The sequence below is a fragment of the Tricharina praecox genome (assembly GCF_024521635.1).
Source record: "Tricharina praecox strain CBS 144465 chromosome Unknown BZA05scaffold_1, whole genome shotgun sequence".
Taxonomy (NCBI): Eukaryota; Fungi; Ascomycota; class Pezizomycetes; order Pezizales; family Pyronemataceae; genus Tricharina; species Tricharina praecox.
Genome location: NW_026250403.1, coordinates 1,216,613 through 1,234,503, shown reverse-complemented (window position 1 = coordinate 1,234,503; position 17,891 = coordinate 1,216,613). Strand labels below are relative to the sequence as shown.

General features: G+C 53.7%; 5 protein-coding genes across 5 annotated transcripts; 1 reads left to right on the top strand and 4 right to left on the bottom strand.

The window, feature by feature from the left end:
- The first annotated feature begins 3,933 nt into the window (after positions 1 to 3,933).
- Positions 3,934 to 5,541, top strand: BZA05DRAFT_432571 (stomatin family protein-like protein). Its single transcript, XM_051486223.1, has 2 exons — positions 3,934 to 4,586; positions 4,649 to 5,541. The coding sequence occupies exons 1-2, from the start codon at positions 4,014 to 4,016 to the stop codon at positions 5,156 to 5,158; spliced, it is 1,083 nt and encodes a 360-aa protein (XP_051344296.1). The 5' UTR covers positions 3,934 to 4,013; the 3' UTR covers positions 5,159 to 5,541.
- A 145-nt stretch (positions 5,542 to 5,686) lies between these two features.
- On the bottom strand, positions 5,687 to 7,179 carry BZA05DRAFT_382171 (uncharacterized protein). The gene has a single exon (XM_051482079.1). It carries the CDS (start codon positions 7,139 to 7,141, stop codon positions 5,795 to 5,797), a length of 1,347 nt encoding a protein of 448 aa, XP_051344295.1. The 5' UTR covers positions 7,142 to 7,179; the 3' UTR covers positions 5,687 to 5,794.
- Positions 7,180 to 7,659: 480 nt separating this feature from the next.
- Positions 7,660 to 9,499, bottom strand: BZA05DRAFT_345975 (glycosyl hydrolase family 61-domain-containing protein). Its single transcript, XM_051481184.1, has 2 exons — positions 9,093 to 9,499; positions 7,660 to 9,034 (listed from the first exon to the last, which is right to left on the bottom strand). The coding sequence occupies exons 1-2, from the start codon at positions 9,250 to 9,252 to the stop codon at positions 7,977 to 7,979; spliced, it is 1,218 nt and encodes a 405-aa protein (XP_051344294.1). The 5' UTR covers positions 9,253 to 9,499; the 3' UTR covers positions 7,660 to 7,976.
- Positions 9,500 to 14,541: 5,042 nt separating this feature from the next.
- BZA05DRAFT_382169 (uncharacterized protein) lies at positions 14,542 to 15,318 on the bottom strand (the record flags this gene model as incomplete). Its single annotated transcript, XM_051482078.1, has 1 exon — positions 14,542 to 15,318. The coding sequence occupies one exon, from the start codon at positions 15,313 to 15,315 to the stop codon at positions 14,878 to 14,880; it is 438 nt and encodes a 145-aa protein (XP_051344293.1). The 3' UTR covers positions 14,542 to 14,877.
- BZA05DRAFT_366130 (uncharacterized protein) lies at positions 15,276 to 17,289 on the bottom strand. The gene is made up of 2 exons (XM_051481522.1): positions 16,826 to 17,289; positions 15,276 to 16,742 (listed from the first exon to the last, which is right to left on the bottom strand). The coding sequence occupies exons 1-2, from the start codon at positions 17,253 to 17,255 to the stop codon at positions 15,355 to 15,357; spliced, it is 1,818 nt and encodes a 605-aa protein (XP_051344292.1). The 5' UTR covers positions 17,256 to 17,289; the 3' UTR covers positions 15,276 to 15,354.
- Positions 17,290 to 17,891: the final 602 nt, after the last annotated feature.

Below are 17,891 nucleotides of genomic sequence, written 5' to 3'. Positions count from 1 at the left end.
GCTATAAGAAGACCAGGAGCTTTCAGACATTGAAGGACGGCGAAGGACAACGACGCTTGCCAGCTGTGTGACGACGAATAGGTAGCCCGCTGGCCTCGCCGCGAATCACCCGCCGGGGGACTTACCGCGGATAGCGTCTTCCTCTGCTGCTCCTCACCACGGATATGGCATTGTTAGTGCAATGAATACCATGCTGGATCTACCGCGGATGCCGTGTGCCCCTTTTGTGAGGGCTCTTTCGCCGATGCCTCTAGAGAGTCGAGACCGGGAAGCGGGCCAAGAGAAGGAGAACACACAAGGAGAGAGAGGAAGTTCGGGTTGATCGTCTATTCTGTAGACAATGATCGAGCAAGAGGGAGAAGAAGAAGAAGAAGAAGAAGAAACCCCGTGGGTGCCACTGTGCCAGCTTAAGTCCCCCTCCTCGCTCAGCAGTCGACCCGCCATGCCCGCCGACGTTGATGCCCACTACTAACCACATTCGTTTCCTCCCGCCGACAGCTCTTCCATCGCTCCGCCACACCCTGCAGTTCCTCGCCGTGGATACCGTGTTTGTCTCAGTGCTGTGGATAGCTCGCAAACGTCGCTGTGGATACAGCACTGGTACTGCTATGGATATGGATCTCTCCTTGCAGCGGCACCGTTACCGCGCAGTCTTTGTCGTTCGTTCAAACTTGAAAGACGTCGCATTAGATCCATTCGAAGCACACGGCAAGTTGTTGGCGATTCGTTCAACGTAGCCAGAGTTGTGGCTCCCGGAGCTTTTCTATCCGAGTGGGGGCACCCACCACTTTATAAGCATCGAATTCATGTTTCCAGCACGGAAAAACCCCGCGTGGTCTAGTGGTCAACTACTGAGGCCATGCAATCGGCGAGGGGAGTTCAGGGAAAGTGCCGGGTTCAACCCAGGTGAAGGAACTTTGTATTCAGCTCTTGGGGTTTCCAAGCCACCCGCCGGGGGTGGTGATGGTTTTTATTTTTATTTTTATTTTGGCGTGACGGAGGGTGCAGTAGGCAGATATCACTCGGTAGCTAGTATCACGTGACATGCCTTACGCTGCCGGCTGTGGAGGCGAAAGTTGAAACGCCTACTGGCCCGGCGTCGCCCAAATAAACATTGCAACCTGTACGCTATGAGGAAAAGGCAGTTTTACAAACAGAAGTTTGAATTACCAGTGCAAATTAGCCGCACTTTGTGCTAACAGCCAGTTTACATGTAGACTCCCATTTACCTAGCTAGGGCTAAGGATTTCCAATATTGCTCGCCTATGGAGGGCATAGTATGAGGTACGTACTCTATGTACTGTGTATACATACACAAAGTAAACTTCCTAACGTGCGCTCAAGTACCTACGCAATCCACTGTGTGCGTACGTACACACTCCAGACTCCAGAGAGGTACCGAGATCCTCGACCACGTACCTACCTCCTATGTCTCGACAGACAGACAGACAGTCCTATTGATGGACGGACCAGTTCCCCTACATAGCAGCCTGCCCCGCGTCGTGGCCTGCGGAAGAGTGCCGGCCCGGGAACAGTCGACGACCGCAGTGGCGTACACAGTTACATACCTAGTCTGATCCGTCCGATTTGTCCGGATTTTATGGTTGGACCGGACTGGATTACATTAGGTAGGTATGTTTTTACGGTGCATGATGCAGTCCGGTCTGAGGTGGTGCCGGGCTGGACTCGGGAGCCGGGACGGTCTGTAGTCGACTGCTATGAAAGTTTACGGCTATTTACACTAGTATTCTCCATAGTCTGGACGGGACGGACTGCCACGATCCAGCCCCGTCCGTGCCATTTGGGGACGGGATAAAAGTAGCCCGTCCCGTCCGACCTTACTGGCGGACTAGTCCGTCCGACAGACACCTCCGGACGGACTGGATGTATGTAGTTCAGTCCCGTCCATGGTTTGGGCGGACTAGACTGGACTATGGAGAATACTGATTTACACCAAGGGAAGCGGAAGCAGCACCAATGGCTGCGTTATGAGATTGTTGGTTGGTTAAGATGGTATCCAGGTGCGAGCACATTGTGGTTAGTAGTAGTAATGTTGGCTTTATATTGTACCTACCACCTCTAGTAGAATAACACTTGCCCGGGATATCGATCAAGCCATGCACCTCGTAGCCGGCGGGGCTGGTTCCGACCCGACCCAACGGCACCGCAAGGCAGACTTGTATGCACCGAGTGATGGATCAAGGCTCAAGCATTGGATTCAGGCCTACCGCGCACCGTGAAACCGCTCCGAGGTGCGCGCTCCAGGGCAGAAATTCTGCCAAGACTACTCTAACTGCTCCACGGATCGAAGGGGTTATTACCACTCAGTTGCACATGATCTTTTCACATGGACTGCTTGATCGTCAGGGATTTTACTTACCGGTGGAAGGAAACGTATGTACAATATAGAGTACTTTGGATGATCGACAGTGAGCAAAGCAACAAGCATGGCGCATAAGTACGAAGGGAGAAGCAAGCTAATATCGAAGCTTACTTAATCCCGACGGGCACTAAGTTAGTACATGCCGCTACATATTCGTGCCAATGCCGTTGCCAAGATACTTGAACGGCGATGGTCATACGCGATTCGGTCTGACCACTGGACGATACGGTACGGTATCGATGGGGACTAAGCCGAGGCGTATGTAAGCCCTCGAACCCGAGAGGTACGACGTCATAGTAGCCCGACCGAGCGGAATCAACCGGGGATTCCAAATCCAGCGTCGCCGTGCGTCAGATAAATGATGCATGAGGGATATCACGCATTGGATACCGGGAAGCGAGTGCTGAGACGTGCTGGATCTCCGTGGAGGGCTTTGGGTGGTCAACACGCCAGAAGGTAGAATCTGCCCTAAACCAAAGAACTCCGACTGGCCCATCTCTATCGGTATGGAGTCGCCGGTCGAATGTAATTCCAGTGGCCAAAGTCTGTCGAGAAGTCACACACAGCATCAGTCACCGTCACCGTCACCGAGGGAAGAATACCTACTCTAGAGGGTCTGCTGACTCGTTCCGGGTGGCTCGGCACCATGAATGGGGTTCGTCACGTCACTTCTCCAAGACTTCTACCCTACATACGCCACTGCCGTTGCAGATGGGTACTCTAACTGAGTGGAGTAGGTACTAGACACTGCAACCTAAAGCTCCACCACTACTGCATCCTGAGTTCCAGCGAGCTTCTCGAAGGCTACAGCTCTTCGTCGTCTTCTTCTTCTTCTTCTTCTTCTTCTTCTTCTTCTTCTTCTTCTTCTTCTTCTTCTTCTTCTTCTTCTTCTTCACTCCTACTATCCATGCACGTGTATGCAACGAAGAAAGCGGAGCGGTATGGATGTAGTTATTGTCCCCCGTGATCCCGGATACCGTAGCCAACGAGTTGCAACCAGCACAGCCTCACGGCCTCCGACTCCGCGTCTTGCACGAACTTTATCTGGCGTAGTTGTTGGCCGGCAGCGAGGGCCTAGGTACTGGTTAGCATTGATCTCCACTGTCCAGTCCACGGAGAACAGATAGCGCGTGCGAATTGAGAACTTTATCGCTCGCTCTTCGTATTCCGAGATGAAAAGGTGCCACCGGGCGACGTGCGCAGCGCAGGGCGAGGAGGAAGGCGGAAAGGTGGGGGAGGGGGAGGAGAAGGGTCTGGCGGCCTCTATCACCAACTCAGCTAGACCTTCGTCGCTCAGCCGATCAGCTGCGGCTATGTACAGGGTTCCGCGGCGGACGAAGCGAGGCATACTCGAGAGTCAGGCTGTCGATTGTCTTGTCTGTCTTGTATTGTCTTGCATTGTCTTGTCGGGGTGTGCCATCGCATGCGGGAACCCAGTTCAATGGTTGCTCGAATGATAAAAGCAACTCCTTCGGACGTGAACAGTTATATAAGCTCAGTCGGTCCCCGCCTTTGATTTATTCCGTCACATTGCATCCACAACCCATATCACCACCAACCACCAACCACCAACCACCAACCACCAACCACCAACCACCAACCACCAACCATCACCACAAGACAATCCACAATGTCCTCTACCGACCCAGTCAAGCAGGCTCCCCAATCCCGCTCTACCTCGCAGACGGATAACGCCGGTTTTCTCGCTGCTGCATCCGTCGTTCCAGATGGTGCCCGTAGCACTCACACGAATGCGCCCTTGATCCAGGTTCAGCCCGTGAGACACGGCGAGTTGCAACCCTCATATGCCCAGCACCTTGGAATTCGCGACGACGACGCCGGAGACGGAATTTACGGCGCCTTCATCAACACTCTCGGCAACTGCATCGGCTTGTTTGGAGCGATCCCGTGCTGCATCATCTGCCCGAACCCGTACAAGCCCGTCTCCCAGGGCAATGTTGGCCTAGTCACGAAGTTTGGCCGTTTCTACCGTGCCGTTGACCCCGGTCTCGTCAAGATCAATCCGCTCTCGGAGAAGTTGATCCAGATCGATGTCAAGATTCAGCTGTGCGAGGTGCCCCAGCAGGTGTGCATGACCAAGGATAATGTCACGGTGCACCTGACGTCCGTCATATACTACCACATCACCTCCCCACACAAGGCCGCTTTCGGAATCTCCAATGTGCGCCAGGCGCTGATCGAGGTAAGATCCAATTATTTGCCCATTCGTTCGTTCGTTCCGCAGGTGCTGACATTGCACGATAGAGAACGCAAACGACTCTGCGCCATGTCGTTGGAGCTCGCGTCCTCCAGGATGTCATCGAACGCCGTGAGGAGGTAGCCCAGAGCATCCGCGAAATAATCGGCGACGTTGCCGAGGGCTGGGGTGTGGCGGTCGAGAGCATGTTGATCAAGGACATCATCTTCTCTCGGGAACTCCAGGACTCTCTGTCGATGGCTGCGCAGAGCAAGCGTATCGGAGAGAGCAAGATAATTGCCGCCCGCGCCGAAGTCGAGGCTGCCAAGCTGATGCGTCAAGCTGCCGACATCCTGAGCTCGGCACCTGCCATGCAGATTCGGCAGCTCGAGGCCTACCAGGCTATGGCTAAGTCGGCCAACTCTAAGGTCATCTTCGTGCCGACTTCGAGCACCAACTTCTCGGGCGATGCGTTTGGGCAGAGCTCGTACAAGCCTGGCGGAGAGGGCTCGTCCAGAAACGATTTCGATGCCAGCTACAACAACGCATTGAGCGCACACGTTGCATCCGAGTTGTAGATGCCCCGTTTACGTCGCTTTGCTTGTCGCCCGCGCTTAAATGATTTCCCTATGGTTGCTGTCTTGTTTTCCGGCCGTGATGCCTATCGGTCTTTCTTTTTTCTGTTGTTCTGACCACATTATTCGTGGCATTTCTTTAGTTAGGGGGCTCCACTAGGTGGCCATAATGTGCTCATGTTTCATCTGTCTATTTCTTAGGGTCACCGGTTTCTGGTACATACTTCTTCCTATGGCGGTTTCTTACTTTTCTTTTTCTCCTCTTCCTTATGACTGTAATGGCTTTCACGTACGTGGTACTGAATTGAATCGAACTATTGCTTCACGTGCATACTGCTCCCCGCCGTATTGATCGTTGCTAAAGACGGTCAGTGGATCGTATCAGTTCGGAATACGGTAGCCACGGACTTGCATTTATCCGATTCAAGCGTCATGTGATGTGCAGTGTTCGTGTAATATTTTTAGGGTTCATGTACACGTGAGCCTACTTTTTTTTTGAAGTGAAATAGGAGGAGCTTGGGGTCTCAAAACCACCATCGTGGCAAATTTCTCAACGGGGCCGGTTATCTACAAGAGTGATATTCTATGATTGGTATCGTACAATTTTTTTTCCAAAATCTTATGCACGAATTTTCCTTTCTATTGCGCCGTCCGCATAGTCTTCTTCCACTTCTCTACAAACTCTACCGTCCTCGCCTTCGGCACTACGAGGATCTTGACCAGCCCATCGACAACCTCGACTTTCCCCCCGCTCAGCACCTCCAGCAGACTCACTTTCTTCCCGACCTTGATCAGCCCGCCCGTCTTGGTCTCCATGTAGCACTCGACCGTCTTCGTCGTGTACTCCCTCTTCTCGTCCCACGCCTGCGGCTCCGCGAGCACCTCGACCAGCTGATCCCCAACCGTTGCGACCTCCGGCATCCCCGCGATCATGTCCGTCTGCAGGTGCAGGTGGTATATCAATAGCACGGGAAAATTGAGGTGACTATCCAACTTCCCGTACTCGGAGAACGCAATCTCGATGCCGTCGGGCATTTCCGGCGGCGCCTTTGTAGATCGCGTGGGGATATTCCGTGCCTGCAGCGCCACCTTGATCGCGTTCTCGTCCCACTTCTTCTTCCGCTCGCGCTCGGCCCGCATCGCCTCCTGCTTCGCCAGATGCGCCTTCCGCGCCACGATCTTCTCCGCCAGCTGCTGGATCTGCGCGTGCGCCGGATTCAACAGCACCGCGTTGGTGATGCACGCCTCGGCCTCGTCGATGCGGTCGATGGCCAGCAGCGCCTTCGCGCTCCTAAACCAGGACTTATCCGCGTTCGGGTTCAATTTCAGGGCCTCGCGGCAATCGGTAATGCACTTGCGGTAATTCCGCAGCTCCAGGTTGCACTGTGCGCGGTTATTGAGGCAGGCGGCGTTGATCTCGGGATCCGCGCACTTGACGTTGATGGCCTTGGTGTAGAACTCGCGGGCATCCGCGAAGTTCTTCCACTTGAAGCGCTCGTTGCCCGACGCCTTGAAGTTGAGCGCGATCTCGTGCGGCTCGCCCTCCTCCTGCAGCGCGCGGATGGCGTCCAGAGCCGCGTTCGACGATGTGTCGTCCGAGCCCGTCTCGTCGAGCTCCGTCATGAATAATGGCATCTTGTTCAGCTGCCGGATAAACTCGTCCGCCGTCGTGGACTTGACGGAGGCGATCGCGTCCGGGAGGGCGGCGCCGATGCTGCCGCCTGGGCCGAAGTGCGCGGCCGACGCTGCTTCGATCATGCCTTCGAGCGTGAGGTTCGTGTTCTGGAGGCCGGCGGGGAGGCCGGCATTGTCGGGAATCGCTTCGGTTGTCGCCATCGTGTGTGGTTGGTGGTGGTGATGGTGGACTGCATCGGACGAAGTTTGAAGCTTTGTACTATGGTGGGGTGGGTGGAGGGGCTGCGGCGAATTCCGTGAGTGACGGGGTTCCCGTGTAACATGAACATGAACATGCTCACCGACACTCATCGCAAGTCACTGTTCGTTTCCACGCGCTTCTACAGACTAACTGCTATTGGTAACTGATACAAATCACCCTACGAATCATCATGAATGCCACCGGCATCTCGCTCTCGCTCTCTCGCCTGACTCCCCGCCGCCCCCGAGACGGCAGCGACGGCTCGGACTTGGTATTCGCATGGGGATGTTTCGGCTGCTGCAAGTGTGGGCACATATTCCCGTACTCTTCACGAGGAATCACATCCTGCAGGGTCTAGCTACTAGTAGTTTCCTACGACACTTGCTCGTGACATCTATCCTTCACATGTGCAATTTGCACTCTACTCGTACTCGTACACACAAGGCTGACAGCGGCTCAGATGGCTGAACCGATCAACCACTCGATCAGCAAAACTCAATGCCCAATGCCCAATGCTCGGCACGATGATAAATTAATATCCGTCGGCCTCAATGGTTGGGCCCGTTGGGGGCGAACAGCAATATATGCCCCTCGTACAGGTTGGAAGATGTGGTGCATAAAGTTACATAGCACATCCATTATCTATATGAGACCCACTCGGAGCCGAGGCTGTGACAGCTTTTACAAGGCCGCGCAATTCATCACCTTCACCGGAAATCACCACTCATCGCACACCGGGACCACAAGATTATAGAAAGACTTCCATAATATTTTCTGCAACACAAACTCACGGATGAATACCAGTCCAACCATTACTAACTACCACACTTTATCTATATACGCGCCTATACAATATGCACAACCACACACTCTCACACTCTCACACATGCAATGCCGATAAACAAAGACTCAACACAAACACCGGCTGGTCAGCTAGCTAGCTACTTAAGCGTAGCAAGAAGTGCGACGCTCCTCGCAAGGCTGGAAGTTGACGGCACCTCCGATGGAGCTCTGCGCCTGCGAGATGCAAGCGTTGACCTCGTCGAGGCACTTGTTGATGGACTCGGGGGTCTTGACGGTGGGGGTGGTAGCGGGGGTCTGGTAGACGTAGCTAGTGGTGGAGGCCTTGGTGGAGGTGGCCTTGGTGATGGTGGCCTTGGTGGTCACGGGCTTGGTGGTCTTGGTCAGAGTCGCCAGGGTGGTGGGGGTGACGACCGGGGCGACGTAGGTGGTGGTGCTGGCCTTGGTGGTGGCGACGGCCTTGGTCGTCGAGGTGGCGACCGGGGCGACGTAGGTCGAGGTGGTCACGGGAGCGACGTAGGTCGAGGTGGTCTCCTCGGCGGGCGCGACGTAGGTCGAGGTGGCCACGGCGGTGGTGCTGGCCTTGGTGGAGGCCTTGGTGGTGGCCGCAGCGGTGGTGCTGACCTTGGTGGTGGCCGCGGAGCCGGCCGCACCGGTCCAGACAGACGGGCCGGGGATCGGGTACGTGGTCGGGTTGCTGTACAGGTTGAACAGGATACCGGGGTCGGTGGGGGTGTAGCCACCGATGAAGTTGAAGGTACCCGGGGGGGTGACGGAGCCGCTGGAACTGACGGTGACCTGCGAGCACGACGGGTAGAACTGGGCACCACGGGCGCTGTTGGTGAGGTAGTTGGTCTCGGACTCGTGGAGAGCGATGATCTCGGCACGGAGCAGGTAGTCACCGGCAGCCAGGCTGGACGGGAGAGTCACAGAGTGCTTTCCGCCGTTGGCGATCAGGGTGTCGACGGCCCAGACACCTCCCTCGAGTCCAGACTCGGCGATCTTGGTCCATACGGCGCCGGCTCCGTTGGTGGCCGCGTCCGCGATGTAGACGGTTATGGGGCCCTTGTGGCTGCTGTCGATGATGTCGTCGGCACGGGTGTCGTGGTACCACTCGAAGGTGACCTCGTCACCGGCGGCGGCGGGGACGCTCTTGGCCACGGCAACGTTGTTGACGTTACAGATGATATCACTGCTGGAGACTGCAAAACAATATTCATCAGCTGCACATTCGCCCAAGGATGCTCCGGAAAAACTTACCATCCTTCACGGGGCTGTTGCTGGGAGGCGAGCGGACGTAGACGCCCCGTCCGTCACCCTGGTCAACACCGTTGACCCAGAGGGAGTAGACACGGGTGTGGGCGTTGGCGGCACCGAGGAGGGTAGCCAAGATGGGGAGGAGAGTTCCGAATTGAACCATTTTGAATGAATGAGGTGAAGGTGGTGGGAGGTTAAGGGTTGGGATTTACTGAAGATTGTATGTAAAGGTACCTGACCAAAGAGTGGAAGGATAAAACAGCGAAAAGAGTGAACTGTTTGATTGAAAGATTCAAAGAGAGACTGCCTCAAGCAAGAATGGTGGAAAGACTGAGAGAATGTGTGTGAGAGTGTGCTGATGAGAAGGAAGTAGAAGCAGAGAAGGGCAATAAGGCCAAGTTATATAGAAGCCGGCCTCGACCAAGGAGAAGGGACGGGATTGGATTGGGATTATCCAGCCCGCGAGTTAGTTACCGGGTCTCCAAACTTCAAACGTCTTCCATGCATCCGCATACAGCCAGCAAGCAGCTACCGTATAGTAGGCACTCTACCGCGCGGGGAGGTCCGAGTACATACTATGATACTACCCATTTACTGCCACCGGTCCACCCGGCGGTCTGGTAACCACAGCTTCCTAGCAAGAGTTAACCGGCAAAATAATGTTCTTTGGCGCGAAGGGGAGGGGTGGGCGGGTTTTTTCGTCGCTTAGTCGGTCCCAGTGTCAGATAGAGATTGCTGCAAGGGCTGGTGATATTAAGGGCGACAATAACCTGTATAATGTAGGTACATAGCACCGCTTGAGTCTTGGGTGTCATCACAACGCCCCTGGATTTTGATTGACCAGCTGGCAACTGGTGGTTTACGTAGTAGGTACCGAATGTATAGTACTCGTCGACGATGCCTTTGCCAGCAGTTTGCTGTTTGAAGGCGCATGAATCACGATTCGGTTGGATCTCCATCGCAATCTGGTATGGACATATTTACTCAGTGACACATGTAGTTACAAAGTATGTACTTCCCGGTGGAACTGTTGATGCTGTGGATGTCAATTTGTCAGGTTGTCGAGATGTCAACGAGTGTAAGACATGGTAACCGCTGCACTGTCAGAGATGGCGGGTGCGGCGTCGTGCGCGCGCCAAAGGGGCACATCCTTTCTTTCTAGAAGCGAACCTCGTCGCTCAGACCTCTATCCGTCGGGACCACTCGGTCAGTATTTAGAGTACCTGTAACCCATCTACTCTAAATTCGCCAGGACATACCAATCGAGAAAGGCCTGTCGCGCCGAAAGCAAGGACGATAAATCATAACTGGGTACTCGGTTATGATGCGATTCTGGCTGTCCCGCATGTCCGGTCTTCTGTAGAACAACAACAACAATCGGCATGTACTAGGTGGTAACTACCAGGTACCGGTATGCGCTTGGGTATGTAGAGTAAGGTAGCAGAGCATTAGTGATCCCGCTCGATCGCGATGTCGTGGCCATTGACCACCCACCGGTTAGCATAACACATGCCTACTTCCTACCTATGTAGGTGCTAGTTATGCCGTCCGTCAGCACGTTTCAGTATCCTCTCCTTTCGGTTGGGTATCAATACCGGTATCATACCAGGTATGTTGACTTCCTAGCTCTCATCACAACATCTCCAGGGCAATGCAGGGGGGCTTCGGTGCCGGCATGACCGGATAATCTGTACCCCCGTGCCCCGAACGCCGCCCACTGCTGTCGGTGGAAAATGTCAACATGAATCCTCCATCGGGCCTCTGTAGGCGTCGAGGTCGACGTTGGATGTCCAAGCGCCGTGGTTCACGGATGTAGTTGTGTACATACCTACATAATTCTGTTGCACTTAATATCGATATCAGACTTCAGCACGGCTATCTCCCGCCGCATGCACCCTGTTCGGGACGGGAGAAGTATTTACAAAGTTACCGGCTTCCTTTACTGCACGGCCCAGGTTCGGAAGCGGCAGTGGGGAAGCTAACTGTTGGACTCCTAGGAGGCTGCTAGAGTAGGTACTTTTTACATTAAAGTACTTACCTAAGTAATTGTGTATGTACCACACATACCAAACGTCGCACCACTCCCCCGTCTCCGGAATCTCCGGAAGTCCGTCTGTCGCTCGGAGTCGGAGCCAGCCAGCCCCATCGTCACAACCCACCATTCCGGTCGGCCGGCGAATGCAATACCGAACTACTAGTAAGTACATCGCGGCTCGAGGTATCTCCAGGCGCCATCATGTGCTGCTACTCTATTCTACACACTGACCGCCTCCAAAGTCGCAGACTCGCAGCAATGGGTAAACGAGGCTGCAGAGAAGCGGCGACACCTCAACGCCTCGACGCCTAAATATGTTGGTACTTGTGTACTTTGGGGGCTAGCCATCGTCAAGTAGATTGAATCCCTCCCTAATACCTACTATATAGTATGATACAGGTATGCACCAATGTACCAGTGTATGTACCCATTCACCCAGCTTTCAGCCGACAAACAGAGTGAGCACAACACGACACAACATATTATCATCCGGCCATGAGGGGTCAGGGTCTGTGTGTACTTTCCAGGGCGGCGCAGCGGTTGCCTCAAGGTGTGGCGATTATTGCCACCCTCGATAATTACCGCCACTGTCACCACCAAAAAAATTCATCGTTCGAGGCAACCAGGTATGTGAGTAAATACATACACGAGTACTTCCTTACCAGTACCAGATTCGAGATTCTAAAATCCGAGGAGAATACAGAGAATCATAGACAAAGTAAATCGTGTACTTCTTGATGGCATGAAGATAACAAGAAGAACCAAAAACCCCCCGAAAAGAACGGAGCAGGTAACTGAGTGATGGTCCGTGGAGTGTGACCGCCAGCGCCCGCTCCGCTGCGCCCGCACCCAGCCCTTCCACTTTACCCTCGCTCGGTATTTACCAACCCAGCCTTCGATAAAATAACCCTCCAGCACCGATGCGAGAGTTGAACGTCACCCTCGTACAAGCCATTTCCCCTCGCCCACGCTCATATGTACCGTAGTCGCCCTCTTCGATCGGCGCTTCTACATGCCTTCCTCTCACTCTTATGTACCATCCCCTTTCACCCCTTAATGACATCCTCGCCACCGATACATGAGCTTGGCGTGATTGCTCCCTTGGGCCGTACCGTGCCGCTGGCTAGGTAGCAACCCCGCAGAACCTCTGACACCCATATCCGCTGCATACATCTGCTCCATTCCTACTCTTCTTCTTCCTCCTCCTCCTCTTCCTCCTCCTCCTCCTCCACGTCCTCCCGGTTCGCCCAGAAAAACACGTAAGAAGCAGAAGCCCAGTAAGCGGAAACACGAACACGAATACCAGAGATGCGCCCCTATGAGCTCAAGAGCCTTGGAACTGCGCGGAACGCAAGCAAACTACGTAGGAAATCCGTCCTTCAGATTTGATCCGTGAATTCAGCATCATACATACCACCCCGATCCTACGAACAGCGGAAAGATCTAGCAGTGGAGTACCGAAGGTAGATAGCACCATGAGCAATACGGCGCTTGCTAAGATACCTGACACGTTCATGACATACGTCGGATCTTCCAGCTGAGTGGGCGACAGACGAAACGCCCATCTAAAGACACAAGGGTGGTTCTTGCTACCTACTGTGCCTATGATTCCAGACAAACACGAGCCGCACTCGTGGAAAGCGACTCCTGGAGGCTGGAGAAAATAGGATGCCACAAAAGTCCGAAATGGTGAATTATATGTGCCATGGTATATGGAAGGATTCCTAATGCAGACTCCGGAGAAGTGTTAGCACTGTAGTAGGTAGGTCGGAAACTTGCCGCCATGGCTTAGAAAAGTAGAAAGCTACATATACGACTGCTCACGATGTCGCACCACCTCCCCTTCCTCCACCAGGTGGGCTTGCCGCCGAGCTCTAGCATGTGCTTTCTGTCCCACTCACCTGCGGCACAGGACTCTGAGCGATAACGAAATTGACAGCCGGGGTCTATTGTAACTTTTCACGCACACATGCACCTGCTTCCTCATAGTTACCTATGGAGCGTAATCTTGATTGAGGGTCTGCGTAATGGTGGAAGTTGGAACAATCCATGACTGTTGTATCTATATACTAGACCAGGATGTATCGACACAAACTCTGCCGGGAGAGGTCATCCCGAGTGGAAAATCGGTTTTCCCGAGCCCTGCTCGCACTAAATCATACGAGCGCACTCGGAATAATCGAGTGATATTGTATGATGTGATGCATGGCATTCTGCGAACGAGCGAGCGAGTGGACTCATGAGGTTGAGAGAATGTGCTATGTACAATACTACTATCATTTTCTTCCGTGGTAAATACGATCGGGTAGGTAGGGTGAGGCTTCGCGGTGGAAATGTTATCTTAAAAACCCAACCATTCACTCTCTTCGATAAACCACCTAACGGATATTCCTACTTATGCACATATCAACAAACAAGCGGTAAGCCTGTATCTACCGTATAATGCCAGATATATCACAATACCCTTATCCCCAGCACAGTGAATACCTGGACAGCGCTAAAAAGCGGCACCCAATGCATATGCCCGGCCCTTCTCTCTCCGAGACATACCGAGTGATTCACCATGAACGGCTTTCACTCGCCGGACTCCACCAGTCCACCAGTCCACCAGTCCACCAGTCCACCAGTCCACCAGTCCACCAGTCCACCAGTCCACCAGTCCACCAGTCCACCAGTCCACCAGTCCACCAGTCCACCAGTCCACCAGTCCACCAGTCCACCAGTCCACCAGTCCACCAGTCCACCAGTCCACCAGTCCACCAGTCCACCAGTCCACCAGTCCAGGACAGGAAGCATAGGTGCAGACAGGTATTTGAGCTCTTTACTGCAGAGGTCTGCAGCCTAGCCGTGCCGGACTCCCTGTGGAGCCACAGATAAGTACCTATTGGCGAGGCCGTGGTTAGGGGAGGAGTATGGTAGGTAGGAGAAGGAGGAGTTGGAATATGTACGAGTGGAATTTTTGCGATTATGTACTCTTTTGTCGTTTCCTTGTCGTTCCTACGTACTTATGCACATACGTACTTACATATGTACATACGAGAAACCCACGTCCTTAGACACCTGGTGAGATCGGAAAACAGAGTGTGTATAGTACCTAGAGTAGGTACGGTACTAAACCTATCATGGGCCGACTTGGTGGAATAGATCATGTACTTAGATAGTACCTACAGAATGATGAAACAGAAAGAAAAAGAAACTGTCTGTACCTGCATATGTATTCTGCGGATGTACATATCCCCGCCAAATTCTACCGTAGTACTGGACGCTCAGCATGGAGAAAGCGGCCAGTGATTACTAGTGATTACCAGACACTCAGTATTGCCTATAAAAGACCTCCCTCAAACCCAATCCATTCACATACCCCATTCACCATTCCCATTCACCCTTCCCATTCACCCTTCCCATTTCCCATTTCCCATTTCCCATTTCCCATTTCCCATTCACATTTCACATACTTCCTACGTTCACAACGAGACCTGATAATCCGCATCAGTATGCATCTGCATTCTCATACTCCACCACTGTATATCTTTCAAACCCCCCCCATCTCCATCCTCCATCCCCTCAGTTACAAACTTAGAAAGTTGAAAGTTGAAAGAAGTAATAAGATCGGAAAACCACAAAACACAAAACACAAAACACAAAACACAAAACAGCAACACAAAACACAAAATACAAAACAGCAACACAAAACACACGCATACATAAACCGCGGGAGGCGAGGCAGAAAGAAAGAGAAAAAAAATAGAATACTTAAATAACGACTACACCTTCCGAAGATCCCAAAAAAACACAAAAGGAAAAAGACAGAAAGAATATCACACCCAGACCCACAACCCACAACCCACGGTCCACCCCGTCCCACCTCCCCTCACCACCCGCAGTTCTTATCGTTGCACGTACAGAATCAGGAGAAATCAGGGAGAAAACAAACGAAAAAAAAAAGTAGAAAAAAAGACTTCCCAACAGATTTACGAATTGAAATGACGAAAAAAAAACACAGATACCCCATATAACAATAAAAATGCAAAAAAAAAAACATAAAAAAAAACACAAACATCCGTATTTTGAAAGGACAAAAACGATAATCAAAAAAAAACAAAAAACAAAAAAACAATAACGACACCCAAAAATTCCCTTCACAAACCCACCCCATCCCATCCCATCCCATCCCATCCCATCCCATCCCATTCCCCCCTTGTATGCTCGGGCCAAAGATGAGCCAATCGATCAACTTCCTCTTCGAAGGATAAATATGCCCACTTCAACACCTCTATTCTTGATAGTTTCGAGCCGTCTGATGCCGCCCGCGATCCGTCCAACGCCCACGGGTGCAACACTGCCAACACCACAGCCACTGCCCGACATGCTGCTCGCGAGCACCGCCTCTCCCATTCCCCGACTACTCGGCCTGACAGTTGGCGCGCGAACACCATCCAAAATCTCCCTAGCCAGATCGCCGGGCACTCCGTATCCCTGCCAGAACCCACTCTTGCTATTCTCCGTCTCCTTCCCCTTGTTCGAGGCGGTGGCGGCGGCGGCGGCGGCAGCCTGGCTGTTTCCGTGCTTCTTGACGATCTCGCGTACCCGCACCTGCTCCTGCTGTGTCCACCACTCCCGCCAACTGAGTTCGTTCAACGACACCTTCGCTTTGGCACTGAACACCATCGTCGTCGGCATGCGTGGGAGACCACCTTCGCCGTTCGTGAGTGCGGCGCAGAAGGCTTCGATGCGTGAGCGCAGCACGTCGAACTCGGCCATGTGTGGCATCGACGACATGTTTCGGACTCCCCAGAGCAGGTCTTCGCGGAGATGGTACAGAACCATAAACTTGCGTAGTAGCGGGTCCAATACGGGGCCTAGATAGTCGCGGTCAAAGTCCATGGCGCCGGTTTTTGTCGGGTAGATGAAGAGGAGGCTGCCACCCTGCGACGAGAGCTCAAAGAGCCGGTCGACCAGGAGCGAGGAGCGCGTCGAGAACATCGCCGTGTCTTCCGCCTGTGTTGCTGGAGGGATATAGCGTTCAAGTAGTGTCAGATGAAGACTGCTCGGAGGGAGTATTGGGTTGGACAATGGAGGTGGCGGGTGGGTCAGTAGTGGGGTTCCTGGAACAGGCGTCGATGCGAGGCTGTTTGGTGCGATCACGATACTGCTAAACACCGTCGGTGTAAAGTAGCCAACATCGCTTTCGTTACCGGTGAGGGAACCCGTGATGGGTGGAGTGGATGGAAGTCTTGACAGCGGGATCTGGGGATCGATAGCGTGCGAGACGTGGATGTATACTCTCCTTGTTCCCTCTCTTTGATAACGCTGTTGGATCGCTGCTGTCATGTGGTGCAGCGCGGTTGTAGTGCCCCAATCCACGCTCTTGACGGGAACCGAAACCCCAACGTTCCCGGTAGTGCACCGAGCGAGAACCATTGGCGACAGTTGCTGTCCAGCGGCGGCAGCAACTGCTGGAGCCGAAACCGCCGAGATGGGCAAGCGGTCAGGATTTGTCGGGTTACTACTGCTCGATGGAGCATCGGGGCCGGGTGCATCGGGCAGTGGACACGGCAGAGTGTAGGATAATACCCGCACAGCTTCGGTTGCCATGCACACGGGAAACGCGGATCCAACTTGAGATGGTCAGTAAGTAGGGTTGGAAAGGGGGGGGGGGGGGGGGGGGGAGAGTAGGATGAGGAGAATGGCTGAAACGAACCGAGTGTTTCCATTGCGTTTCCTATCCAATCGCCGTCCGTGGGCGCCGCCGAATCGTCTCCGAAGGCCTCGTGCTCCGTTTTCACCGTCAGGTCGACGGCATGCGAAGTATTCGGTAACGAACCGCTATCGACATTGGTGTCTGCGCGTTCGCTTCTCTCATGCGGACCGACTCTGACCTGTTCTGTCGCTGCAGGTTCCCGAGCTTGAGATGGCGTGAACTCTCTCATCCCGGTCATCATCCGCACCGTGGCCTCTCGATCGGCTTGTGTTCGTTGTATTCCGTCCTGCTGCCAATCCAATATCCCATTATCGTCAGGAGGGGTCAGAAGTGCGAGTCCACCCCTCACCATGTGCGGTCCGGCGGCCAGTAACGCGTGTTGAGCAGCAGTAGCAGCACCTCCCAAAATTCCTCCTCCCCCATTATGCATCCCTCCTCGTCCTCCTGCTCCTCGTCCTCCTCCTCCTCCTATTCCGTCGACTCCATTGTGGTGTCCGTTTACGCTCTCCTTGCAAGCTCCGCATATGATGGGCGAATTGTTTAGGCCGATGTCGGGAGTTGTCGGATAAGCCAATCCCAACAGCGGCTGCCCCACGAATCCACCTCGGTGACGATTACAGGCGTTCGGGTCTATCGTGTGCCGTCGCTGTTGCATGCCGCTGATTCCTGGAGCTGGCAGCTCCAACCGCAAGTTTGATTTCGGCGAGATCCTATCCTTGAATCCGTTTACCGGTTCGTGAACGAGTAGCTGTGCAGGAGGTGTCGCGGGACGGGAGCGCCTAGCGATGTTTCCAGTCAATTCAGCAGCCGGACTCATCCTCCCCGACGAACCGGTAACCCGACCATCCCATGGAAATCCCGTCATTGAGAGTCTCCTGGAGGATGTGCTTCCCGAAGGCGTTGTGTCTTCGTCTCGCGACCTGCCCCGGAATTCGGTGGTGGGTGTGGTAGCTCCGAACGCGACGGCCGACGTGACGGCCGGTGGTGACGATGTCCCCGTCGCGAAGAGGGGGAGATGCGGACAGGAAAGCGAAGGCGAGAGTCTCGGTAAGGTGGATCGTGCTCG

Bases quoted from the DNA above. Each gene is read 5' to 3' on its own strand.
- BZA05DRAFT_432571 (XM_051486223.1), top strand. From the start codon at position 4,014: ATGTCCTCTACCGACCCAGTCAAGCAGGCTCCCCAATCCCGCTCTACC. The intron at 4,587-4,648 runs GTAAGATCCAAT...ATTGCACGATAG, and splicing joins TGCGCCAGGCGCTGATCGAG to AGAACGCAAACGACTCTGCG.
- BZA05DRAFT_382171 (XM_051482079.1), bottom strand. From the start codon at position 7,141: ATGAGTGTCGGTGAGCATGTTCATGTTCATGTTACACGGGAACCCCGT.
- BZA05DRAFT_345975 (XM_051481184.1), bottom strand. From the start codon at position 9,252: ATGGTTCAATTCGGAACTCTCCTCCCCATCTTGGCTACCCTCCTCGGT. The intron at 9,035-9,092 runs GTAAGTTTTTCC...ATTGTTTTGCAG, and splicing joins CAACAGCCCCGTGAAGGATG to TCTCCAGCAGTGATATCATC.
- BZA05DRAFT_366130 (XM_051481522.1), bottom strand. From the start codon at position 17,255: ATGCATAATGGGGGAGGAGGAATTTTGGGAGGTGCTGCTACTGCTGCT. The intron at 16,743-16,825 runs GTTCGTTTCAGC...GACCATCTCAAG, and splicing joins AAACGCAATGGAAACACTCG to TTGGATCCGCGTTTCCCGTG.